Here is a 22,563-nt window from a genome sequence, read left to right on the forward strand (position 1 = left end):
AAAAAGTATAAACCTAATACAAATTTTTAATAACTTTAAGCTATGCCTCAAAAAGATTAGACACTACTCCGCACTTTAATTAATCTGTGAAATTGAATGGCTGCTAACAGAAACCGCATCATTCATCACCATTCAATACAAGAATCATAGACTGCGAAAAGGGCAAGAGCATTATCACCCAAACGCAAAGCACCAATAGAGGAGCGAAAAATCTAGATTAACTCAATATATAAAGAATAAAATAAATGATTACTCGACAAACTAGTCGACTCAATAATAATTACTATCAATCGATACTTTCAAAACGACTAGGTACCGTACTGTAAACTGTTGCTGTAAATTATCTACGGTAAACATGGGAGAATACAAAGCAGAAGCGGTAACTAAAACTCGATAAGATAGCTTGGTACCTAGTTGGAGATGCACACGGCACTAGAGAAATATAAAAACGGAGAATGATTGAAAGGGAAACCGAGAATGAATGCTTTAAAAGGATACCGATAATGAAAGGAGATGACAATAATCCGTAGCGAGCTCTAACTTCTCCTCAGATAAGATTATTTGAATTGTTATTCACCATATAAAAGTGGTTGACAATTTCTATTTGTGTTTCTTATTATTGAAAAATACCACATCACACATAACAAAACTGTTTTTTATTGATTTTTCATTTTTCAAGAGAAAATAATTTGTGTTCTGTTTTGATTTCGGAAGAGATGCTGCATTCAGGTGAGCTGTCATCTTCGATGGAGTCGCTGAGCTACGACTCGTCAGTGACGTCACCAGGTGTCCAGTCAGCTCAGCAGCGCACAAAGCGCATGCGCACATCCTTCAAGCACCATCAACTGCGCACCATGAAGTCATACTTCAACATCAACCAGAATCCAGATGCCAAGGACCTGAAACAGCTGGCTCAGAAGACAGGCCTATCAAAGAGAGTATTACAGGTAAGCTTGATATTTTTTTATAAGATATTTTTCAAAGTTAGGAAATTTGCCAGAACATTTAACAAAATGTTTAAGCTCATCATAACTATCATAGCATAAGGAGACATTGTAGCCTAGATGCGTAAAATAAAATAACCAATATATTATCCCACACATACAAAATACACAATACGCCATTTTGTTATATGAAAACTACTTGATATTGTGACAACCACTAATTCATCAGAACAATTTGAGATACTGGTGTCGGTTGTAACACAAAAGGTGCGTACAGACTTTGCTCCGCAATCGAACGTCACTCAAGCAGATCGATTAATGATTGACCGGAGAGCAAGAGTGGAACGCGAGAAGAGCTAACATCTCCCGTAACGTTCATGAACGGAGCGATCGCGGAGCGTGTTGGAGGCACGTATATCTGTACTTATTATCTAATGAGCTTGAAGCTTTGTCATTGATCTGCAGAATTTAATAGCATGAATGAAGCCCTACCATTGGCCGTTGACTGTAGACCAATGAAGATCGTGCTCAACTGTTATTGGCCGATCCATCTCCATCCGAAAATAGTTCCTCTTCCATCCTGCAGATCTGAAATCAACATGATTGATAGCTCAAACTGTTTTGCATGATTTTGTACAACTTTCCTTTCATGAGTTTCAATGTTATTGTCAAGCTACAGCGTGCGGAACCTTAGAAACAAGCAACTTCAGGGCCAATATCTTTCAATTGTTTCAAGGTATTCGGCTGGACATGTACAAAATATCACTGGGGCCGGTTTCCGAGCTCGGATTTAGCTAAGCTCTAGACTTTAAACAGCTGGTATCAGAAAATTGGCTGTCTATTCGCAGTCTATGTTCAAATTAAATTTGAAATACTAGGAAATTGAACACAAAATAAAATAAAGAGAAAATAGTGTAAAGTTTCAGCTATTTTGAATTATTTAGGAATGTTTCATTTCGTCAAGGAAAAACGTTCCCAATTAAAAAAATGAGAAAATAAAATCATTCTGACTCCAGCTGTTTAAAGTCTAGAAATCAGCTAAATCTCGAGCTCGGAAACCGGCCCTTAGAGTTTATGTATATCTGTTAGCTATCCATTTCATTAAAATCGTCTATGAACGCATATCTGCTTTGCATTTATTGATCATTTTCTCATTGATTATTAAACACTTATGATAGTTCATATTCTGAATTGTTTTTAATTTGTTTGTTGATCCAGTTGCGACACATTTTCACGTAGGTGTTTCTATAAGTTTTGAAAATAATAATAATATAAATTTCGATTCGTTCTGTTGATTCCAGGTATGGTTCCAAAACGCACGAGCCAAGTGGAGACGCAACCTGATGCGTCAGGAAGGCGGCTCCGTGCCCCCGGGGGCCGTCCAGGTGCCAGGAGGGGTTAACGGTGGAGGCGGCCCGCCCTCAGTGGGGGCGGCTTCCGTCATCCTTGGAGGCGGCGACAGCAGCAGCATGGATGACCTACATCTGCATCACCACCATCATCACAATCATCATCATCACGTTCAGACCACTCAGACTCTGGGATTCAGCGACATCTACTGATGACTGATTGGATTAATGTTAGCCAAACCTACTAACGCTAACATTCCAAAAACTGAGGACAAGTAATGATCAAATTATCATTTCTTGAATAAACTACAGTGTAATTTCTAAAACTGAGGACAAGTAATGATCAAAATATTGTAGTGACAATATGTACAGTAATTGCCGAAGCGACAACTACCAACATTAACTACAGTGTCATTCCTTAAGCAGAGTACAAAAAGTGATCAAAGAGCTGTAGTGACAACACGTTACCTCTTATTAGTGTCATTGCAAAAGCAGAGGACAAACACTGATCAAAAAATCGTAGCGATAACATGTTACATCTTAACAATAACTACAGTGACATCGTCAGAGTGGATGACAACCAGTGATCAAAGAAGTGTTGCGACAACACGTTACCTCTTATCAGTGTCATTCCCCAAGCAGAGGACAAACAGTGATCAAAATATCGTAGCGACAACATGTTACCTCTTAACATCACTACAGTGTCATTTCCAAAGCAGAGGAGAACCAGTCATCAAAATATCGTAGCTACAACAAGTTACCTCCTGACAGTGTAAGAAGACAAAATAACATAGCGACAGCATGTTACATTTTAAAATCAACTAGTGTTATTACCAAAACAGAAAATAAACAGTGATCAAAAAATTGAAGCGACAAAACTTTACCTCCTAACAGTGTAATTATCAAAGCAGAAGACAAAATAACATAGCGACAACACGTTACCTCTTAACGTTAACTACAGTGTAATTCCCAAAGCAGTGGACAAGCAGTGATCAAGAAATTGTAGCAAGAACACAAAAAATCGTGGTTTTCCAGTAATTTAGACTAGTGTTGGCCAATTGCCTTTCAGTACAATATGATTGAATAGTTTAAGAGCTTGATAAAAACACGTTACTCCTTAGCGTTAACCTCAGTGTCATTCTCAAAGCAGAGGATAAGCAGTGACTGAAATATCGTAGCGAAACACCAAAAATATCGTGCTATTCCAGAAAATTGGACAGGGTGTTAGCCAATGGTTTTGTGGTACAGTTCAATATGATTATATATTTTAACAACTTCTATCAAGATATTCTTACTTCTATCAAGACTAGAAGTAAGTGGAGTAAGTAAAACTTCAAAGCAGACGATAATCAGTGATCAAAATATCGTAACTGAACACCAAAATTATAGTGCTATTGCATAAAATTGGACTGGGTGTCTGGACATGGTCTTGTAGTACAATACGATATAATAATAAGTTAAACAACCATTGAGATATTGTTACTTCTATCAAGACTTGACGTTGAGTGGAAATTCCCTCGGTAAAGTTTCAAACTGTACATGTGAACTACGGTACTGTGGGGTATTCACGATCTTCAGAAAGCCTGTTAATACCTGTGTTCTAGTTATAAATAATCCAAAAGTAGACTATAATTTTTTAGGAGGGTTTAAAATAATCGATACTACAACAACAAACAACAACTTTCAAAACTGTTGATGTCGAACTGCGCAGACTCTTTTTAGCTTACGCTATAACTAGACAGAGGTGTTAGTATCGCTTTTGCCGCGAACTGAGCGACATTAAAAATTACGACAATCCAACCTGGTTTCACCAACCTTGATTAAGATATATGGTCTATTAAAGTACAGTTTAAGTTCAGTAATGTCCAAAAATCATTTGAATTTATAAGCTTCTTATTCAAAGGGGCCTTATCTTTGAAAATTTTCCTTTTTTCTCTGGATTAAAAATTTTGGGAGCCAGACTTGTTCTTTTATAATTCTATGAGGATCAATAATTCTGAGACTCTGATTCTATTACATTCATTTATCGTTTTAATGACACAATCATCATTGATTGGAAATGGTGATAGTCTATTTCCCAGCGCCTTATCTTATTCTTATACTTGCTACGACAATAAAACATTCATTTATTTATTGAGATCAAATAAGAAGTGAGCTAGCATTAGACTGGAACACTTTCTGAAATCAACGATCGGGAAAATACAAGAGTATAATCTTAAAATGGGAATCAATTCTGAGATTCTACTCTTATCGCATTATTTATTGATCTATTAATCACAAAAACATCATTGATTGCAATTGGTCATGATGTATTGCTCCTTATCTTATTGAAATAGGATGAGAATTAAGCAAGCATGAGACTAGAACAAATTTTGAAGCCACCGCACAGAGAAATATAATCTTGGAATTAGAATGAGCGGGAAAATATGAAGATAAATGAGAATGGAGTTTTGGAAGGGTGGAAGAGACAGAGGTTACCACCCACAGACCACATCATGATGGATTTATTGCATTTTCAGCAAGTCGTCCATGTGAAATTCTTCCCTGAAACTAGATTTCATTCCTCCACTAATTACTGTCAGCCGTTCTCAGGGCTCGTTTACTTCCAGACTAAGAAATCATCCCTATTTCTTCCCCATTTTGTGTACGGTATTTGAGAAGTTGATATTGTGGTGGTTATTCATATTAAAGAAAAATACTTAGAAATTTTCAAAAACCACAGATTTTCCACACATTCTCCACAGAAAATCTGTGGTTTTTGACAATTTCTTAATATTTTTATTCAATAATTCATCCCTAGTTGAGTGCAATTCAAAAATAATTCCTCGACGCTCGATTCTTTGGTGTTTTGTGTGATTTTCATTTTGGTGGAAGAATGAAAATCATCATTCATGATATATTAATGGTCTGTTATAAAACTAGATGAAAGGTCTCCTGTCATCAAATCTTCAATTTTGAATCTCAAATCACGACTTGAGGACTCCAGACTTGAAGATATAGAGGCGGATTCCCACGCTAACCAGTAAATGTGTCTTGTACAGTGAGCATATTATTCCAATATGTTCTAATGGGACCTTTCATACTCTCGCTCGGGCGGGCTGTGTAGAAATGATCCCATTAGAACTAATGGAAATTATATCTTCACTGCGACGGACACATGCACTGATACTGATTGATCTGAGAATCCAGTTTCAGATCAGGATTGTTCCGTCGAATCTGATATTCACCCTAAACTATATAGGCTAATACGGTGCATGAATGAACACGATTTCATCATGGCTAAGCAAGCTCTTTATATTGCATAGAATCATCGAAGCTTTATTCAAAATCTTGATACTGTTAGTGTATTATTGATTTGTGTGTTTTTGAAATGGAGTCAAAATAGGATATATTTGAGATTGTTGGAAAGTATGGTGATCCATGATGTAATAGAGTATTTCAAAGGAGTTACTTGAATTGTTTGATTGGGAATTCTAGTATGATCTGCATAATTTTTCAAGTAAACGCAACTGGTTTCGAGCACTCATGCTATTTTCGAGTGTGAACTACTTTGTCAATGAACTCCTCTGGTTGCAATTCATTGGAAATCCGAGAAATTATTATTATTACTTGTGTTGATAAAGAGAGTATAAAGAGGGTAATCGTAATTTGTATGAGTATGAAGTATTTATTGTGAATGATGATAGTCATATAAGCTTCTCTAGTCCTGCAGTTTCTATGTGCAATATAATATTATGAAATTCAAGTTCCTCGATTAATCTTAGATCTGTAAATAGTAGATTATCAATTCACTTATGAATAAGTCACGAATATTAGCCAATGTAAATGTTGAAGTTGTATGTTAATGTCATGCTTGTAATAAACCATCAAGATTGTAACGAAAATAAATGGAGAATTTTTCTCAGTTTTACAAAATTGTTTCTCAAATGTTTGACATTATTTGCTTCCTAGAACTCAATCAATCATCATTGGTTAGGAAATATGGGGCCGGTTTCCGAGCTTCCGTTTCCGTTCAGAACCTTAGAAACTAACAACGTCAGGGCCAATGTCATTCAATTTTTTCAAGCTATTCGGCTTGACAAGTACAAAATATCCGGTTTCCGAGCTCAGAATTTAGCTAAGTTCTAGACTTTAAAGAGTTGGAGTCAGAAAATTGGCTTTTCAAAACGGGGCGTAGTCATAGTTGTTATGATAATCGTTGTTTTCTCATTTCTATAATAATTGGAATCGCTTTTCCTTGAAAGAATGAAACATGGAATTATCCAAAATAATTCAAAATAGCTGAAACGTTACACTTATTTTACACTAATTTTAGTTTGTGTTCAATTTTCTAGTTTTTCGACATCTAATTTAAACATGGACTACGACTACGCCCCGTTTTGGAGAGCCAATTTTCTGACTTGAGCTGTTTAAAGTCTAGAACTCAGCGAATCCCGAACTCAGAAACTGGCCCTTAATTTCCAAATCATTTTCTTCAATCAGTTTCTACACTTTAGTAGGTCTACTGATGTCAGTCAAATAGTTTCTACACTTTAGTAGGTCTACTGATGTCAGTCAAATATTTTAATCTTGATTTTGCCCTGAAAACTTCCAGCTACAACGAATTTCGCATCCCTAATCGAACTGGAATTACTTTTCCTTCTCATGAAAATTTGTAGAATTCTCATCATCATTCTATAAACTTCTCGCTTCAAGAACTAATAATGACTGTTATTGAGTTGATATCGTTGCGAAATATATCATTGATTTCATTGGGAGAGAAAACCTTCACAAAACCGTTACGCTTGATTGATAACTGTGATCACTCTTTTATCAACTAAAATTTCTAATATCTCCTGATATTATCATCAAGGGTAGGTAACGTCAGTATATAGATTTCAGATCGCTAGCGTTCTTTTTCATCTATATTATTCATATTCATATTTATTTATTCATATACGAAAATACGATCCAGGTGAAAACAACAGGCATTCGCCCAAAACAGCTCTAAACCTTAAATTGGAATACACAGTCTAGAGGTTATGTAAAAATGATAAATCAATTCACACACTATTTTGAGTCCAAAAAATGTATCTACTACAATTATATATTAAGGTATATCTACATCATGACTCCAAATGTTTTCTATCATTTAACAGCTCTTTAGATGCATCGATCTTTACCGCGACTTACTTACTCGTTCACTTCGCACCTCAAGATTTGGAAGCTGAAATCTACACTAAAAGCTAAGATGCGAGTTGAAATCAACAAATCGACCTGACCGTTCTGTATGTACCCTTAGTGATAATGAAGATTTTACTTGATAAAACAGTAATTACAGAGATCAAGATATCAATCGAACGTTTCTGTTTTTCGAAGGTTATCTCTCTTAATAGAATCAAATATCGGGGGCACCGAGCTTCGCTCGTTATTTTTATTTATTGATAAACAGAACACAATTCTCTAAAATAATCGTGTTTATATTACACAGCTGGCTATACGTCATCTTATGAATTTCAGGGAAGCGATATTCCGATTTTTCACATACTCACTTTTTTACTATCCAGAGCTGTTTCAGCCAAGGATGAAATATCCTTTTAATGTCGTTCAGCGAATTTTCTCAAGGATGAGACCTAGTGCAATCGAATCTTTATATCATAAACCTACCATGTTCGGAATTTCGTGGAAATCGTTAGAGCCGTTTTCGAGATTTGTTAAACATAAATAACCAGATATAAAAATAGCCAGATATAAAAATAACCAGCTATATACAGAAATTGCTCGCTTAAAATAATAGGATCATGATCAATATTATTGGAATTACCTAGTGACTCCTGCAATTTTATTTGGTCGGATTATGCAATTTTGCAAAATATTGCTGGGATTATGAAATTTTGTCTAAACTATTCGATCTAATTGAACGAAAACCATTCATCAATTATTCAGTAATCAATATATGTTGTCTAGACTATTCTAATCAAACGAAAATGAGACAGTGCTTGAGTTAACTGCCAGAAATTGCTATTAATATTGCTCGGATTATGCAATTTTGTCTAAACTATTCGATCTAATTGAACGAAAACCATTCATCAATTATTCAGTTATCAATATATGTTGTCTAGACTATTCTAATCAAACGAAAATGAGACAGTGCTTGAGTTAACTGCCAGAAATTGCTATTAATATTGCTCGGATTATGCAATTTTGTCTAAACTATTCGATCTAATTGAACGAAAACCATTCATCAATTATTCAGTTATCAATATATGTTGTCTAGACTATTCTAATCAAACGAAAATGAGACAGTGCTTGAATTAACTGCCAGAAATTGCTATTAATATTGCTCGGATTATGCAATTTTGTCTAAACGATTCGATCCAATTGAACGAAAACCATTAAAAAATGTATTCAGTTATTGATAAGTTGTCTAGACTATTCTAATCAAACGAAAATAGGACAGTACTTGAATAAACTGCCTGAAAATGTACAACAAAAAAAAAGATTAATGTTTATTTCCAAAAAAAAACCTAAAACTACTACATCAATTACACAGGAATACAACATAAATATAATACTGTACAAGAATCCAATAAATACTGTAGAGTAGCATCAATTTTAAACATTTTCTGCAATGGAATCTTGCCATACACTTGCAAACTCTAAAGAGCATGAAGTGAGAGATGATTACACGTAGTTCTGATGATTCCAAGCTGACCTAGGGCTAATCGGGGCGTTTTGATCTTTTTACAGCAAGCCTGCCCGACAGATGAGTGCTGTGAACACCACCTTTTTCAATTCTCCAGGACGTGTGATGAATTTAATTGACCGATAAATAATATAATTTCCAGTTGGTATCGAGGAATGTCTATGATTGTCACTGGAGAAATTCAGGGGTGAGGAATGTGAAGTGAGAAGAGATGGAGATATATGGAAGACGGCTGGAGAAAGAGGGAGGAGAAAGAGTGTTTAATTTGACAGGACGGTAGTCGACAGTCTGAGCTCGAGGCTGTGTAAATTGCAGGCTGTTGGTAATAATTTAGGAATCATTATAGGCTGACCATGCTATAATCTACGCGTTCGCTAGCTGCTAGTCATTGCCCGAGATGAGACTCTGTAACCGCGATTATGCTATCTGCTCTGACGAGGGTTGCTAGAAACTACAAACTATGATCATTGTGCGGTGAAATGTCATCGAGCTCACCGATCTCTGGAGACAGCATGATTTGGAGTGATTTAGAGCTAACCGCTCTTTGGAGACAGCATGATTTGGAGTGATTAATTATGTATATCGGGGACCGAGCTTCTGGAGTACAAAAGCATAAAAAATTTATTACGAAAGAAGAAACTATAATAACATTCATACAGAAATGTTCCATCTAATAACAGTAAATTGACATTAATTCCCAGAGGAATGCAAAAATTTCCCTCACAAAGGCCCAGTTGCACAAAAGCCGGTTAAATTTTAATCCTGATTAATTTCACGTGAACCAAATCAGAGGAGACCATTTCAAAAAGAAGGATCTACTGGAATTAATCAGGATTGAAAATAACCCAGGATTTTTGCAACCGGCACTAAGTACCTGATTGAATGATTACAGAAGTTCAACACCTGAGTCATAATTTTGACACAGTCGCACACACATGTACTCGCTCAATCACTTCCATCACCAACAGACGACGAAATAATTATCATCAGATGTTTTTCCAAGGATGAATAATAATCATCCTTTTAATGTCCTTCAGCGAGTTTTCTCAGGGATAAGATCTAGTGCAATCGAATCCTTATATTATAAACCTACTATGTTCTGAATTTCGTTAGAATCGTTAGAGCGGTTTTCGAGATCCAGTGAAATACAAACATATAAACATCTAAACATAATAAACAGAAGTAGCTCGTTCAATAGTATAGGATAACATACATTTTTCAGAGTAGTTTTTTAACATAACCTTTTTGACGCTGATTTGAATGATAGCTTTTAAATTCACTTAAAAGTGTATATGTTGTACTTCCACTAATTAATGTGGATAATAAGACTTGATTCGAATCGAATGCAGGCAGGATCACATAATTGATTGAATAATTGAAGGCTACATTATTACAGATTAGTTACAATGGTGATTCTCCAACAATTCCCCTTGTAGAAAGTAAGCAAATAGATCCCTACTACAATTAATTCCAAGATAGTTAATTTTATATAGCTTCGAGACAGTTCATTTTAGTAAGTTCATAGTTGTACTTCTTGTTAACTTGTAATGATTCTAATGATTTGATTGCATGGTAAGAAAAGTTTTGGTATATCTCCATAATTGAATGAATAAGACGTTGATGTTGTCAATATCACTATGAATTTATTTTGAATAAATATAGTGGAATTTGCAACATCATCGTCTTAAGCCATGTCCGCACTGAACAAATGTTCGACAAACATGTTTGTTGAAACAGTTCGGGAAAATTTTATTATGTTTGACAAACAATGTTTGCCCGTGGCCAGTGTGTCAGCAAACAAAATATTGTGAGTGAGGAGTACAGATTTTTATGTTTGACATACATGTTTATTGAGAAGCTCAGTTTGGACAATCATTTCTTGTCAAACAAAAAATTACTGTTTCCAAACATTTTCATACAATGATTGTTCAAACTTTTTAAAATGTTTGTCCCTGAGCCCCTCAACAAAGTAACATGTTTGCCGAACATGTATGTCGAGCATTTGTTCAAAATGGCTTCATTCTTTCAATTGTGTAGATTCTTAGTGTATGAAGAGATAAACAAATATTTGAAAATGATGGACTTCTCAGACACTTACAATCATCACCAACGTCTCAGTTAACCCTTACTCCATCCAATTAGATTCAAAAATATCTCATTCAGAAATTTACTCCCTTCAATTAACTCTGTAGCTGAAAATTTATTCACAAAGTTCTTTAGCTGCTCGTACCGATGCATATGGTCTAGATTTATTCATGCACTTGCATCGTGTCTTATATTCATCGTGAATTATAATATATTCTCTCAGTCACATGTCTCTCAAGAGATGAATAAATTTACGCCATAAATTCCAGTGAAAAATGCTGCATGCACCTGAGAACGTTATTGCAGTGTGAGCTCTAATGAGATGCATGATGTCATCCTTGCGAAACGAAAATTCTGTTTTGACAAATCTTTGACAAGTCGCATATGGAGAATCCTGTGAGTGAGGCATTAAGTTTGTTATATTTATCGCCTAATTTATATACCATTCCTGCTCCATCAAGTAAAAATTGACAAAGAAAATAAAAACGACCCGAACAAATGTGAGAGAAATTTGTTTTTTGAAATAGTTTTTATTTTAGTTCAATTTCGTATCAAATTTAGACTTTTGAAGCAATAAATTAACTCATCTTCCCAGGTGTGCAGAATATTCAGCCTGGACTACGCCATAATAGCCTACTTCCATGAATAACAGAGTAAATATACTGTTAATTACTATCTATTTCTGGTTTATTTATTTGTACTTTCTGATTTATTATTTACCTATTCTGATCTATTTAGTTGTCTCTGATTGAGCTAATCACTAACCAGACTTTGTCTATAAACCTCGAATTCTACATGAATCCTAAAATGCATGTAGACTTAGGCTAGGGCAACACGAGAGCACATAGTGCGTCCGTTGCAACTTACTTTTTGCGGCCGTCGCCAATGACAGCACACGAGCGTTGAGTGTGGTGCGTCAACGTCAGTTGGCTTTAAGAAAATGAACCAGACGAAGGAATAACTTTTTCCTACAGTTACGTTGAAAAGTGGCCATTGCTGCACTGATTACAGCACGCAAAGAATCACTTTTCCGCTCTAGTCCGGGAAAAATTTTTCCTGCACTCCAGATTTGCAACATGGCAACGCAAAATAGTTAGTAGTTTATATGGAGCACCAGTGCAGCAAAATCAAAATTAAGTTGGTAACTGTGACTGGTGCACGTTATAAGAATCTTGATGGGGTGGACAACAGTGGATGACAGCAGTTGACAGCACACAGCCGCCATTCAAACACACATACTACATTCTATTCTATTCATTAATAATAAAATTACACAGATTTACATTTGATGGATTTCATGCAATTTTACCCATAATTACCCACTTTTCATATTCAATGGTAACTGTAGGAAAAACTTAATGTGAAATACGTGCGCAAAGTTCCTCTGCTGCACTCAAGAAACCATTCCGTAAACGTTTCTTTCGGTGCAGCAAACTGTCACTTTGCGCACTAGTTGCACAAATAACTATTGCGTGTCTCAACGTGCGTTGTAGCATTTCTGCGAAGTTCAAAAATCACCGTCCGTTACGACTTCCGTTACTTGATACGCACGTACCTCGTGTGTTGTCACCTATTCACTTCCATGTATTTCTACAACGGACGTCAAAAAGTATGTTGCAACGGACGCACTTTGTGCGCTCGTGTGGCCCTAGCCTATACGCGACGAACACGCGTATTTCGCTTTCCATCAGCTGCTGATGTCATACTTATTATAACCTGTACTTCTACAGAAACTGTAATAAGATACAAATAAGTTATAATAAGCGAAATGCTCGTGTTATATAATCTCGAACATTCAATGAATCTCAAGGTGCATGCAGACTTGTACGCCACGAACACGTGCATTTCGCTTTTCATCAGCTGATGCTGTACTTATCATATCTGTATTTTTCAAGAACAGTGAAATTTATTTATTTATTTACAACAATACAGTTACAATAAGATACAATTCTAATGAGCATAGCAACAGCTGATGAAAAACGAAATGCTCGTGTCCTTGGCACATGATTCTGTACACACCTTTGATAACACAGTGTGCAATATTCTTCTTCAAAAACTACAATATATTTATTTTTTTATTTTGTTGCAAGCACATGGATTCACAAACATTTTCGATCGCTATTTCGTTGGCCGCAGTAGGAGGAAATCGACAATAGTATAGAGATGAAAAAGATAAAATCCGTATGTAAATTTTACACCATCACGACTATCTCCTTCTCTATCAAATTCTTTTCCGAACAAAAATATAGTGGGGCAGAAACAAAAGAACCTCTCCAAGTTCCACCTCTTTATAGCTTACTGCCATCTTGAAACTCATGCCAGCTACTTTATACATAAGTATAAAACTGTTCTCTCCTTTTATTCTATTCCTCATTTATTATCCACATCTTCTTCTCTTCGATCATTCTCTCTCGCTTCTTCCTCTTCACAACCATTCTTTCTCTCTTGCTTCTTCCTCTCCTCTCCAACCGTTCATTCTCTCTCTCGCTACTTCTTCTCTTTCCTCCAACCATTCATTCTCTCTCTCGCTTCTCCCTTTCCTCTCCAACCGTTCATTCTCTCGCTCGCTTGCTCCGTTTGAGTTTTCCCCAAGATCGCTTTATTTTGGATAAGCCCCATACTCTACGAGGTGGCATTGTATTCAGATAAAAGCACACAACATACTTGTATAAAACAGGGGAATGGATGCTATAAAATAGTAGCCTATGGTAAGAAAGAACACAGAAAGCTTTTCAGCTTCCATTCGGATTCGCCGCTTTATTATCGTTGTAACGTCTTTTGGTCGTTGCTCTCTCCCATATCGATTCTTCGTTTTAATGATAACTGCTACTGCTCTAAAGTACTTGCAGCGTGTAGCAATGATCTCTCCATAGATTTGAATATTGCGAATGACTTGTATGTCGTTTTAGAGTCGCTGAGAGAGTTGAACAACAAAGTTGAGGATAATTTTATGAGTAGTTGTGAGGGTGATATTGTGGTTGTTAACCATGGTGGATAGAAATACTTGATTTTTCCAACCTCGAATTCCTATTGGATAAAAATACTAGATATTGTCCTGTCCAACCAACGATTTAATGAATATGTGGTTGGACAATATCAATAGTGACTGACCAAAATCCAGTCATCTATCGAGCTAATTCCAGTTGAGAAGCTTAAAAAATCATCCCTAATATAATAGCTCAAAGTTGAACCTCCCAGTGAATAAGAATATGATATAAATATAATAATAATAATAATATCGACCGTATCCAGTTAGAAGGTTCAACGGAACAACTCGATTTAATATTTATCCTATACTATTAAACGAGCAACTTCTGTTTATATGTTTATATGTTAAGATGTTTAGTTGTTTAGATGTTTGGATGTTTAGATGTTTATATGTTTGTATTTCACCGGTTCTCGAAAACGGCTCTAACGATTCTCACGAGATTCAGAACATAGTAGGTTTATAATATAAAGATTCCATTGCACTAGGTCTTATCCCTGGGAAAACTCTCTGAAGTACATTAAAAGCATAATTCATCCTTGGAAAAGCAGCTGATAATAATTATTTCGTCGTCTGTTGGTGATGGAAGTTGGTGGGCGAGTTCATGAGTATGAGACTGTGTCAAAATATTATGACTCAGCTGTTGAACTTTTGTATTCATTCAATCAGGTACTCTAGTGCCGTTTGCAAAAAAGCCGGGTTATTTTCAATCCTGATTAATTCCAGTAGATCCATTTTTTGAAATAGTCTTCTCTGGTTTGGTTCACGTGAAGTTAATCAGGATTAAAATTTAACCGGCTTTTGTGCAACTGGGTCTTTGTGAGAGAAATTTTTGCATTCCTCTGGGAATTAATCTTAATTTACTGTAATTAGATAGAACATTTCTGTATGAATGTTATTATAATTTCTTCTTTCGTAATAATTTACTGTAATTAGTGTGGAGCGGTATTTGATGGCTTCACACATGTAGGGTGAATCTTGCACTGAGTCAGTGGTGTAGTGGCTATAAATTTTGCAATGGCGTGTGAGGACGCTGAGTGAACACCAGACTGATTGACTCACTACAAGACTCAATACAATTGTCGGAATCGCGGGAGGCCTAAACGCTCGCTCACCCTTGATTCTTCTAATGACAGATTGTATAATGATGAAATTTTTATAAGTAGTGTAGCGATCGCTAAACACTGAATACGGATACCTTAAAATTATTACCTGTGAAGAATGAGCATACAAAATCATACAGGTCGAGCAAAAATCCCGATGTAGCTAATTTACGGGACTGCGTCTCTAATAAGTTCTGAAGGATTAAAAATACGGTATTTGAACCCAATATCGTTCAGAATATACTTCGAGAACAGAGTCTTGTCGGGTTTTAAGCTCTATTGTAGGAATTTATATGATCTATGGCCGCCTCTGCTGTACAATTGATGAGTTCGCTCCAAATTCGAGGTAGGTAACAGATAAAAGCTGACATATGAGCAGGTAAGGACAAAGAATAAATATCTCGATCTGACCCCACTCGCTACATCCACTTAGACCTGTTCCAATATCCAGCTTGATTCAATTATTCCAATGATCGTATTCGATCGGTTCTTGATGATATAGAACGTATCAGACACAATAATTGACAGGCTTAAGAAATAATCGAACTCAGAAAGCAAATTAACAAAACTGAAATATATTATAATAAAATATGTAATCATACAGTGCAGATTCAGAATTTGATTCACAGGTGATAATAATTTAGCATTAATAGAATAGTTAAAAATTTTCTTGTGCTTGCATGATACCATGCGTGATTCAACAGAATTTTACAATTGATAAAATTTAACAGTTTGAAAAAATAGTGAAAAAATGAATTATAGAAATATTTTTTAAAATGTTCGGGGTCGTGGTTCAGGCAGCGGAGGATAGTTAATCAACTACAAATTCTTATAAATTTAATATGAATAAATTCTAGACTCTTAAATGCTAAAGCGCTTGTCGGCGTGGCCAATAATTTCACGAAGAAAAATTTATGTTTCTGCACTGAAATATTTTCGAAGCGTAGATTGGGGCCCTTTTAAAACTTATAACTCACGTGAATTTCCTTGGCGGTCGTGGTTTTCTTCTTTAGATCAAAAATCGTTTGATCGGCAGCAATCCAGGCTTCAATTTCAGCACGTGGGGAATTTTAATTTAAATATCTCCTTCACCGAATTAATTAAGGATAGTTTACTTTAAGCTTTTAAATTTATCGATTGATGAAAACAGAAATTTATAAATAACAAATAGATTGGCCTAAAATATCGGCTCACAAATAGAACATTTAAAATCGAACAAGAAGTTTTCACAAATAGGTCTTTGGTAACTATAAAAGAGATCTACACGGTAAGGATTTCAAAAGGAAGTGCTCCTGTTTTCTCTAAGCTTTTAGGCTAGACCTTGCTTCTCGGAATCTCAATGTAATAATTTGCATAAAAATTTGCCATTGGTAGAAAGCTTGTGACGTAAACATGACGTCAGTGGCAAGTAGTAGAATACAATTCTTTTAATTACAGTAATAATTTAATTTATGTAATTCTTAAAACTGCTTAATCTTATAGACATAGTTTCTCTCATACAATGTACATGTGCTAGTGTAACTGATAAGGCAGGGTTGGTGTCTGATAATAGATTAACATGTGTTGCTTTCAAACGATCACCGTCTTGGTGCTATTTCTATGCACTGTGATTGGTTTAGACCTACCAACGAGATTTAATTACCATGTGGTTCAGTTGAATTAAATTATTAATAAATTAATATTCTTGTACAATTTTTATTAGGTTTGAGATTATTATAATTAATTTCTGCCATTTTATCAATAATAGAATTTCATGCTATGACCTATTTAGTTACAATAAGACCTGACGTATAATACAATTTCTTAAATAATAAATAATTTCAACAATAATACATACATTTTATTTTTTATTTTGAAATTCTTGATCCTTATTGATAGTTTTATAATTTTTAGGAATGATATTTTACCTTGCATGAGAACCGGTATGATATTTGACAATGCTTTGAATCAGTCAGCTGCGTTCGAACTGTTTTAAAAACATCTGATCGATAGTAAACAAGTGTAACCTCAAAATCAGTGAGCGATTCATAAATAATTTGTGCTTTATTCGCAAAATAATTATAATTTTATTGAATAATTTTCCTAGAAAAATATTCAGTACAGAACGGTACTCTTATCTAATATACAGTTATTGATAAGTAAGCTTTATCGCTCGGTCGCTAACTATTCCTTTAGCAAATTCTTTCATTTTAAAAGGTAATCACAATTTTTCTCTCTTTTCATGAGATCTATTTGAAAGATTCATCACACAAAAGCCCCCAGGATATTTTAAATAGGTAATTGGGAGACGAGTCGAAACAATGACTATTTGAAAAATCCGATATTGTGATGAATACACTATTTCATCTCCTTACTTCTACGAAAACTCAACACTTAACACTAAAAACAATATATCGTGCACTTTTGGCTACGAAAAATAAATAATTGATTGTTCCTTTCATTGGATACAATCGAAATACAATAATTAATGAGGTCTCTTGGATCCTTCATTAAAACAACTCCACAACTTCCATTCACGGGTGGCTTATGAGCAGACCATAACTATAACAAATATACAAGATTTCACATATTACTTCTTAAGATTTGAATAGTATTTGCAACAAATATAGACTTTCATCATTTTTTCATAGTTATTACAGGTTTCGACTCTTTGGTTTGGCTTTTACATAAATTGGGTGAGAGTGTGATTTTACTTCGGTGACTTGACAATCGTCTACCGTTTGACTCGAGCAATTTCTTATTTGCGCTTAGTACGTTGCGTACAAACAGGGTTACACTTGAAATGGCTTTCTTGATTTTTATCAATGTTGGTTACAAATATTAAGTCCTTAAGATTACATTTATCAATTTGAATTACAATTCATGATCTTTTGATGCAACAGTAATAAATTTCACATTTAAAGGTAAGAATTTCATTTTCTTTGGAGTTTTTTTTTTTTTTTAGAGATACATTCATATATGACATAGAACATGCGCATTTCGTGCAAATTAACATAAATATATATTTTTGGTTGCGTTTTTGCTTATGATTTCACATTAAATAATAGGTTACAATAATTGAATAACGATATTGCTTGGATTCTATTAACATTGACTCTAGGATTTCGTACACATTGGTTGGTGGGACGAAGAAAATTATCGAACAGGCTTTGGTTCTGAATAGATTTTTTCTATCGATTCTGTATTTCAAGGTTAGGTTTACGCATTTTTCCAAATAAACTTTGTTTATTTTCTTTCCTCCTATTCACTACTAATTTCATGTTATTTCTAATTTACAATTATTTTCCGTGGATGCTATAATTCTTGTTTCTATTTTTCAGTTGTGCAGATGATACTAGGCGATTTTTCCTGTGATGATTGTAACATGAGGCAGATGACTTGATCAGGTTGGTAATTTTTAGAGTTATTTCGTAGTTTTAATTTCTTGATTTAAAGTTGATAATAATTTCTTCATTTAAAGTATATTGATAATATTTCCTTATTAGCTGAGATGCGGCGAAGTTTAGGTTATGTTGATTAGGCTGCAGTAGAAAGATGCCGGTCTGCTAAGATATGATTTAATGGGTAGGCTGTGACTATGAAGAAGTTTGATAGCTGATGTACTTCACAAATGTAGCTTCCAATTGATTAAAAGATTATTATTTCCTCAAGCCCCCATCTAAATTTGATTCGGTGTCATTCAAGGTCCAATTCCAATTTGCAACTATCCGTTTTATTAAAACTTGGCTTAAAACGAATGTGCCGACGAAGTAGGTAGATCTCTTCAGCTAATGTTGTCCTTCTTTGTTTACCGGTGACATGTAGTTTGATATCCTTAAATCTGACATGCCGGTGGTGTCTGTGGGTTTTTCTTGATGATGTTTTTCTTTCCTGCATGGCGGTGTACAGTCGGCTTGATTTTAACCGGACATGACTGCGGTGTGAATAGATTCTTCTTAATATTATTTTCCTGTTTTCTTGAATGCTGGTAAAAGATTTGATGTAGGATTTCAGCCTTATATGACGGCGGTGTAAATGCACTCTACTAGTTGGTTTTCTTTTTGGACGTATTGTAATTCTTCTTGTTTGTGGTTTTGATTCATAGTTTTTCGGTTTTTGTTTTGGTTTTGATTTGTTGTGGGTTTCTGTTTTACTTCTATTGTTTTGTGGGTTATCTTCATGAGTATTGGGTTTGTATGTTGCAGGCGCTGTCTTCGGTGGATGGACGGTGATGTGGGCGGTCGGCGGTCCGGGCTGCTCTTCTACTCGGCGGGCAACGTCCTTGGACTCCTGGTGTCCGGCGCGCGGTGGTACGGGCTGTCCCTCTATGCTATCGATGTCGTCCTCGGCTTGGCGGGCGATGTCGTCCGGTTCCTCTCGGCGTTCTGCAGGGTGCGGTGCGACTTCAGTTTTGACGTTCTCGGTAGGTTGGTCCTCCATACACGTTTCACGTTCGCTTGCCTGTTCTATGACCTCCTCGTCGAGTATGTTTGCTTCTGCATGCATGGGCTCAGTCTCTGGTCCACTATTGATTTCCATTGCATGACACTTCTCCTCATTTGCTGTGTTACCGTCTGCTTTCTTCGCTGCTCCTCAACCTTTGTTCCGGTTTTTCAAAATCTTTTCATATATTTTCGTAGCTCTTCATTAGCTTGTTTGAATTTAACCACCTTTATTGTATCCTTCTCCACATGTATAGGTTTCTTAATGCTGACTTCGACGTTGATTTTTCCCATATGCATATCTTCAGATATCCTATCTAATCGATTATTGGTTTCCAAAATTGATTTATCCAGACACTCGGCTAAATCTTTGATGGTGTTATCGGTATCATGGAATGCTTGGTCCATTCGTTGACTCAACTTCTCCAAACCCTGTTCATTTACCTTCTTTACTTCTTGGATTTCCTTATTTAGATTGTTTATTGCTTCCTTCGTTTGTGTTGTTCCTTTATTTGTTCGCTTTTTTCATTTAGATTGTTGATGCTTCATTTGTTTCTTCGATGCTTCTTTTATTTGTTTGTTGTCTTCTTTTAATTCTTCCTTTGTTGTTCATTCATCTTGGCTATTGCTTCAGGAGGCGTCCAATCAGTGCGGGAGCGGGCGTATGGCGAACGGTTATCTTCTGGTTTTTTATCCGAGCGACAGTACGAGAGATGGGGGTTCCTGTTTCTGGGGCGTCGTCGTCCGTATGCTCTCCGATGTTTCGTCCTCCGGCTCTTGGGCTGCCGACAGATCTTCCACTAGGATGCAGCTCTCCTCCACCTGTGTCGAAGATAAATCATCCAGTACATTGGGATGGAAATCGGCGGATGCGGTGGCAGATGCGGATGGCGGCGAACAGTCGGGTGAGATGTCCTCGGTGTCTGACAGACTTGGATTGACCTGGTCGTTTCCTGCCATGGTTTGTGAGAGAATAACGCGACGAACGTGTGCAGTGAATAAAAAACGTGAAAATGTTGATGTGATATACAAAATAATTAATAAGAAATCCAATAGAAATTGTTAATTCTTCGTAGTGAGTGAAATACAGAAAAAGTGGTTTAGCAACGTGTTCAGCGATAAAATGAGTCAAGTTAGCAATATCATTAACATAAAAATGACACGAACACACAGGATACACAGTGAACACTTATGCGGTAATACAGGTACGCCTCTTATAATTTATTATTACTGTTATTATAAATATTTTATTCTTATAATTTCTTGCCGCAATTATATATAGGGCTAGTATTCTTCGCAAAATTTTATATAAAAGGGGCAGTGTTTTGTTTGAATTATTCCGCAATATATCCGTGATTTAATTTTACTTCCCTCTTTATGCTTTAAAAACTTTTAAAAATGTAAATAACTTCAATCCTCTTTTCCGTAAATATTTATAAATTGTTTCAATATAGACCTAATATTCTTCAAATAATGACCTTTCTTATGGTGTTTCTTAAACCATGACTTATAGTATGACCAATTTTCGAATAACACGATAATAAAATTCTGAGTTCGATTCTTTCTCTAAAAATTCATCAATCGATAAATTTCTTTTCTGTTCAAAAATTGGGTATGGTACGTCTTGTTATTTTATATAACAGTGAACAGTTAATATTAAATTGAAGAAATTCACAACCATGAATTTAAAAAAAAAAAAAATTTTCCCGTTGTCAGCGCTATAGTATACTGAGCAACTAAATAATCCTCGCAGTCAATTATCCGCCTCTTCAATGCCTATCACTGTTGGGCGCCAAATCATGTGTGCTCTTCCTGGGGGAGTCACTCTCACTCTAAGGACAGGACAACACACGTAGGTGATGTAATGCTGTATTTAAATGCCTCACGTTGGGCCGGCAAATCATGTGGAGCGGTATTTGATGGCTTCACACATGTAGGGTGAATCTTGCACTGAGTCAGTGGTGTAGTGGCTATAAATTTTGCAATGGCGTGTGAGGACGCTGAGTGAACACCAGACTGATTGACTCACTACAAGACTCAATACAATTGTCGGAATCGCGGGAGGCCTAAACGCTCGCTCACCCTTGATTCTTCTAATGACAGATTGTATAATGATGAAATTTTTATAAGTAGTGTAGCGATCGCTAAACACTGAATACGGATACCTTAAAATTATTACCTGTGAAGAATGAGCATACAAAATCATACAGGTCGAGCAAAAATCCCGATGTAGCTAATTTACGGGACTGCGTCTCTAATAAGTTCTGAAGGATTAAAAATACGGTATTTGAACCCAATATCGTTCAGAATATACTTCGAGAACAGAGTCTTGTCGGGTTTTAAGCTCTATTGTAGGAATTTATATGATCTATGGCCGCCTCTGCTGTACAATTGATGAGTTCGCTCCAAATTCGAGGTAGGTAACAGATAAAAGCTGACATATGAGCAGGTAAGGACAAAGAATAAATATCTCGATCTGACCCCACTCGCTACATCCACTTAGACCTGTTCCAATATCCAGCTTGATTCAATTATTCCAATGATCGTATTCGATCGGTTCTTGATGATATAGAACGTATCAGACACAATAATTGACAGGCTTAAGAAATAATCGAACTCAGAAAGCAAATTAACAAAACTGAAATATATTATAATAAAATATGTAATCATACAGTGCAGATTCAGAATTTGATTCACAGGTTGATAATAATTTAGCATTAATAGAATAGTTAAAAATTTTCTTGTGCTTGCATGATACCATGCGTGATTCAACAGAATTTTACAATTGATAAAAATTTAACAGTTTGAAAAAATAGTGAAAAAATGAATTATAGAAATATTTTTTAAAATGTTCGGGGTCGTGGTTCAGGCAGCGGAGGATAGTTAATCAACTACAAATTCTTATAAATTTAATATGAATAAATTCTAGACTCTTAAATGCTAAAGCGCTTGTCGGCGTGGCCAATAATTTCACGAAGAAAAAATTTATG

At 35.6% G+C, this 22,563-nt stretch overlaps 1 protein-coding gene across 1 annotated transcript in view; it reads left to right on the top strand.

The window, feature by feature from the left end:
* The window catches only part of LOC111056681 (LIM/homeobox protein Lhx9), a 32,289-nt gene extending 28,725 nt beyond the window's left edge, over positions 1-3,564 (top strand). Inside the window, exons 5-6 of the mRNA XM_039431542.1 lie at positions 715-947; positions 2,246-3,564. Of these exons, the coding sequence (XP_039287476.1) occupies positions 715-947; positions 2,246-2,506 (494 nt within the window). The 3' untranslated portion in view covers positions 2,507-3,564. The remainder of the gene's footprint in view (positions 1-714; positions 948-2,245) is intronic.
* The last annotated feature ends 18,999 nt before the right edge of the window (positions 3,565-22,563 follow it).

This window comes from Nilaparvata lugens, chromosome 6, assembly GCF_014356525.2.
Source record: "Nilaparvata lugens isolate BPH chromosome 6, ASM1435652v1, whole genome shotgun sequence".
In the NCBI taxonomy this organism is placed as follows: Eukaryota; Metazoa; Arthropoda; class Insecta; order Hemiptera; family Delphacidae; genus Nilaparvata; species Nilaparvata lugens.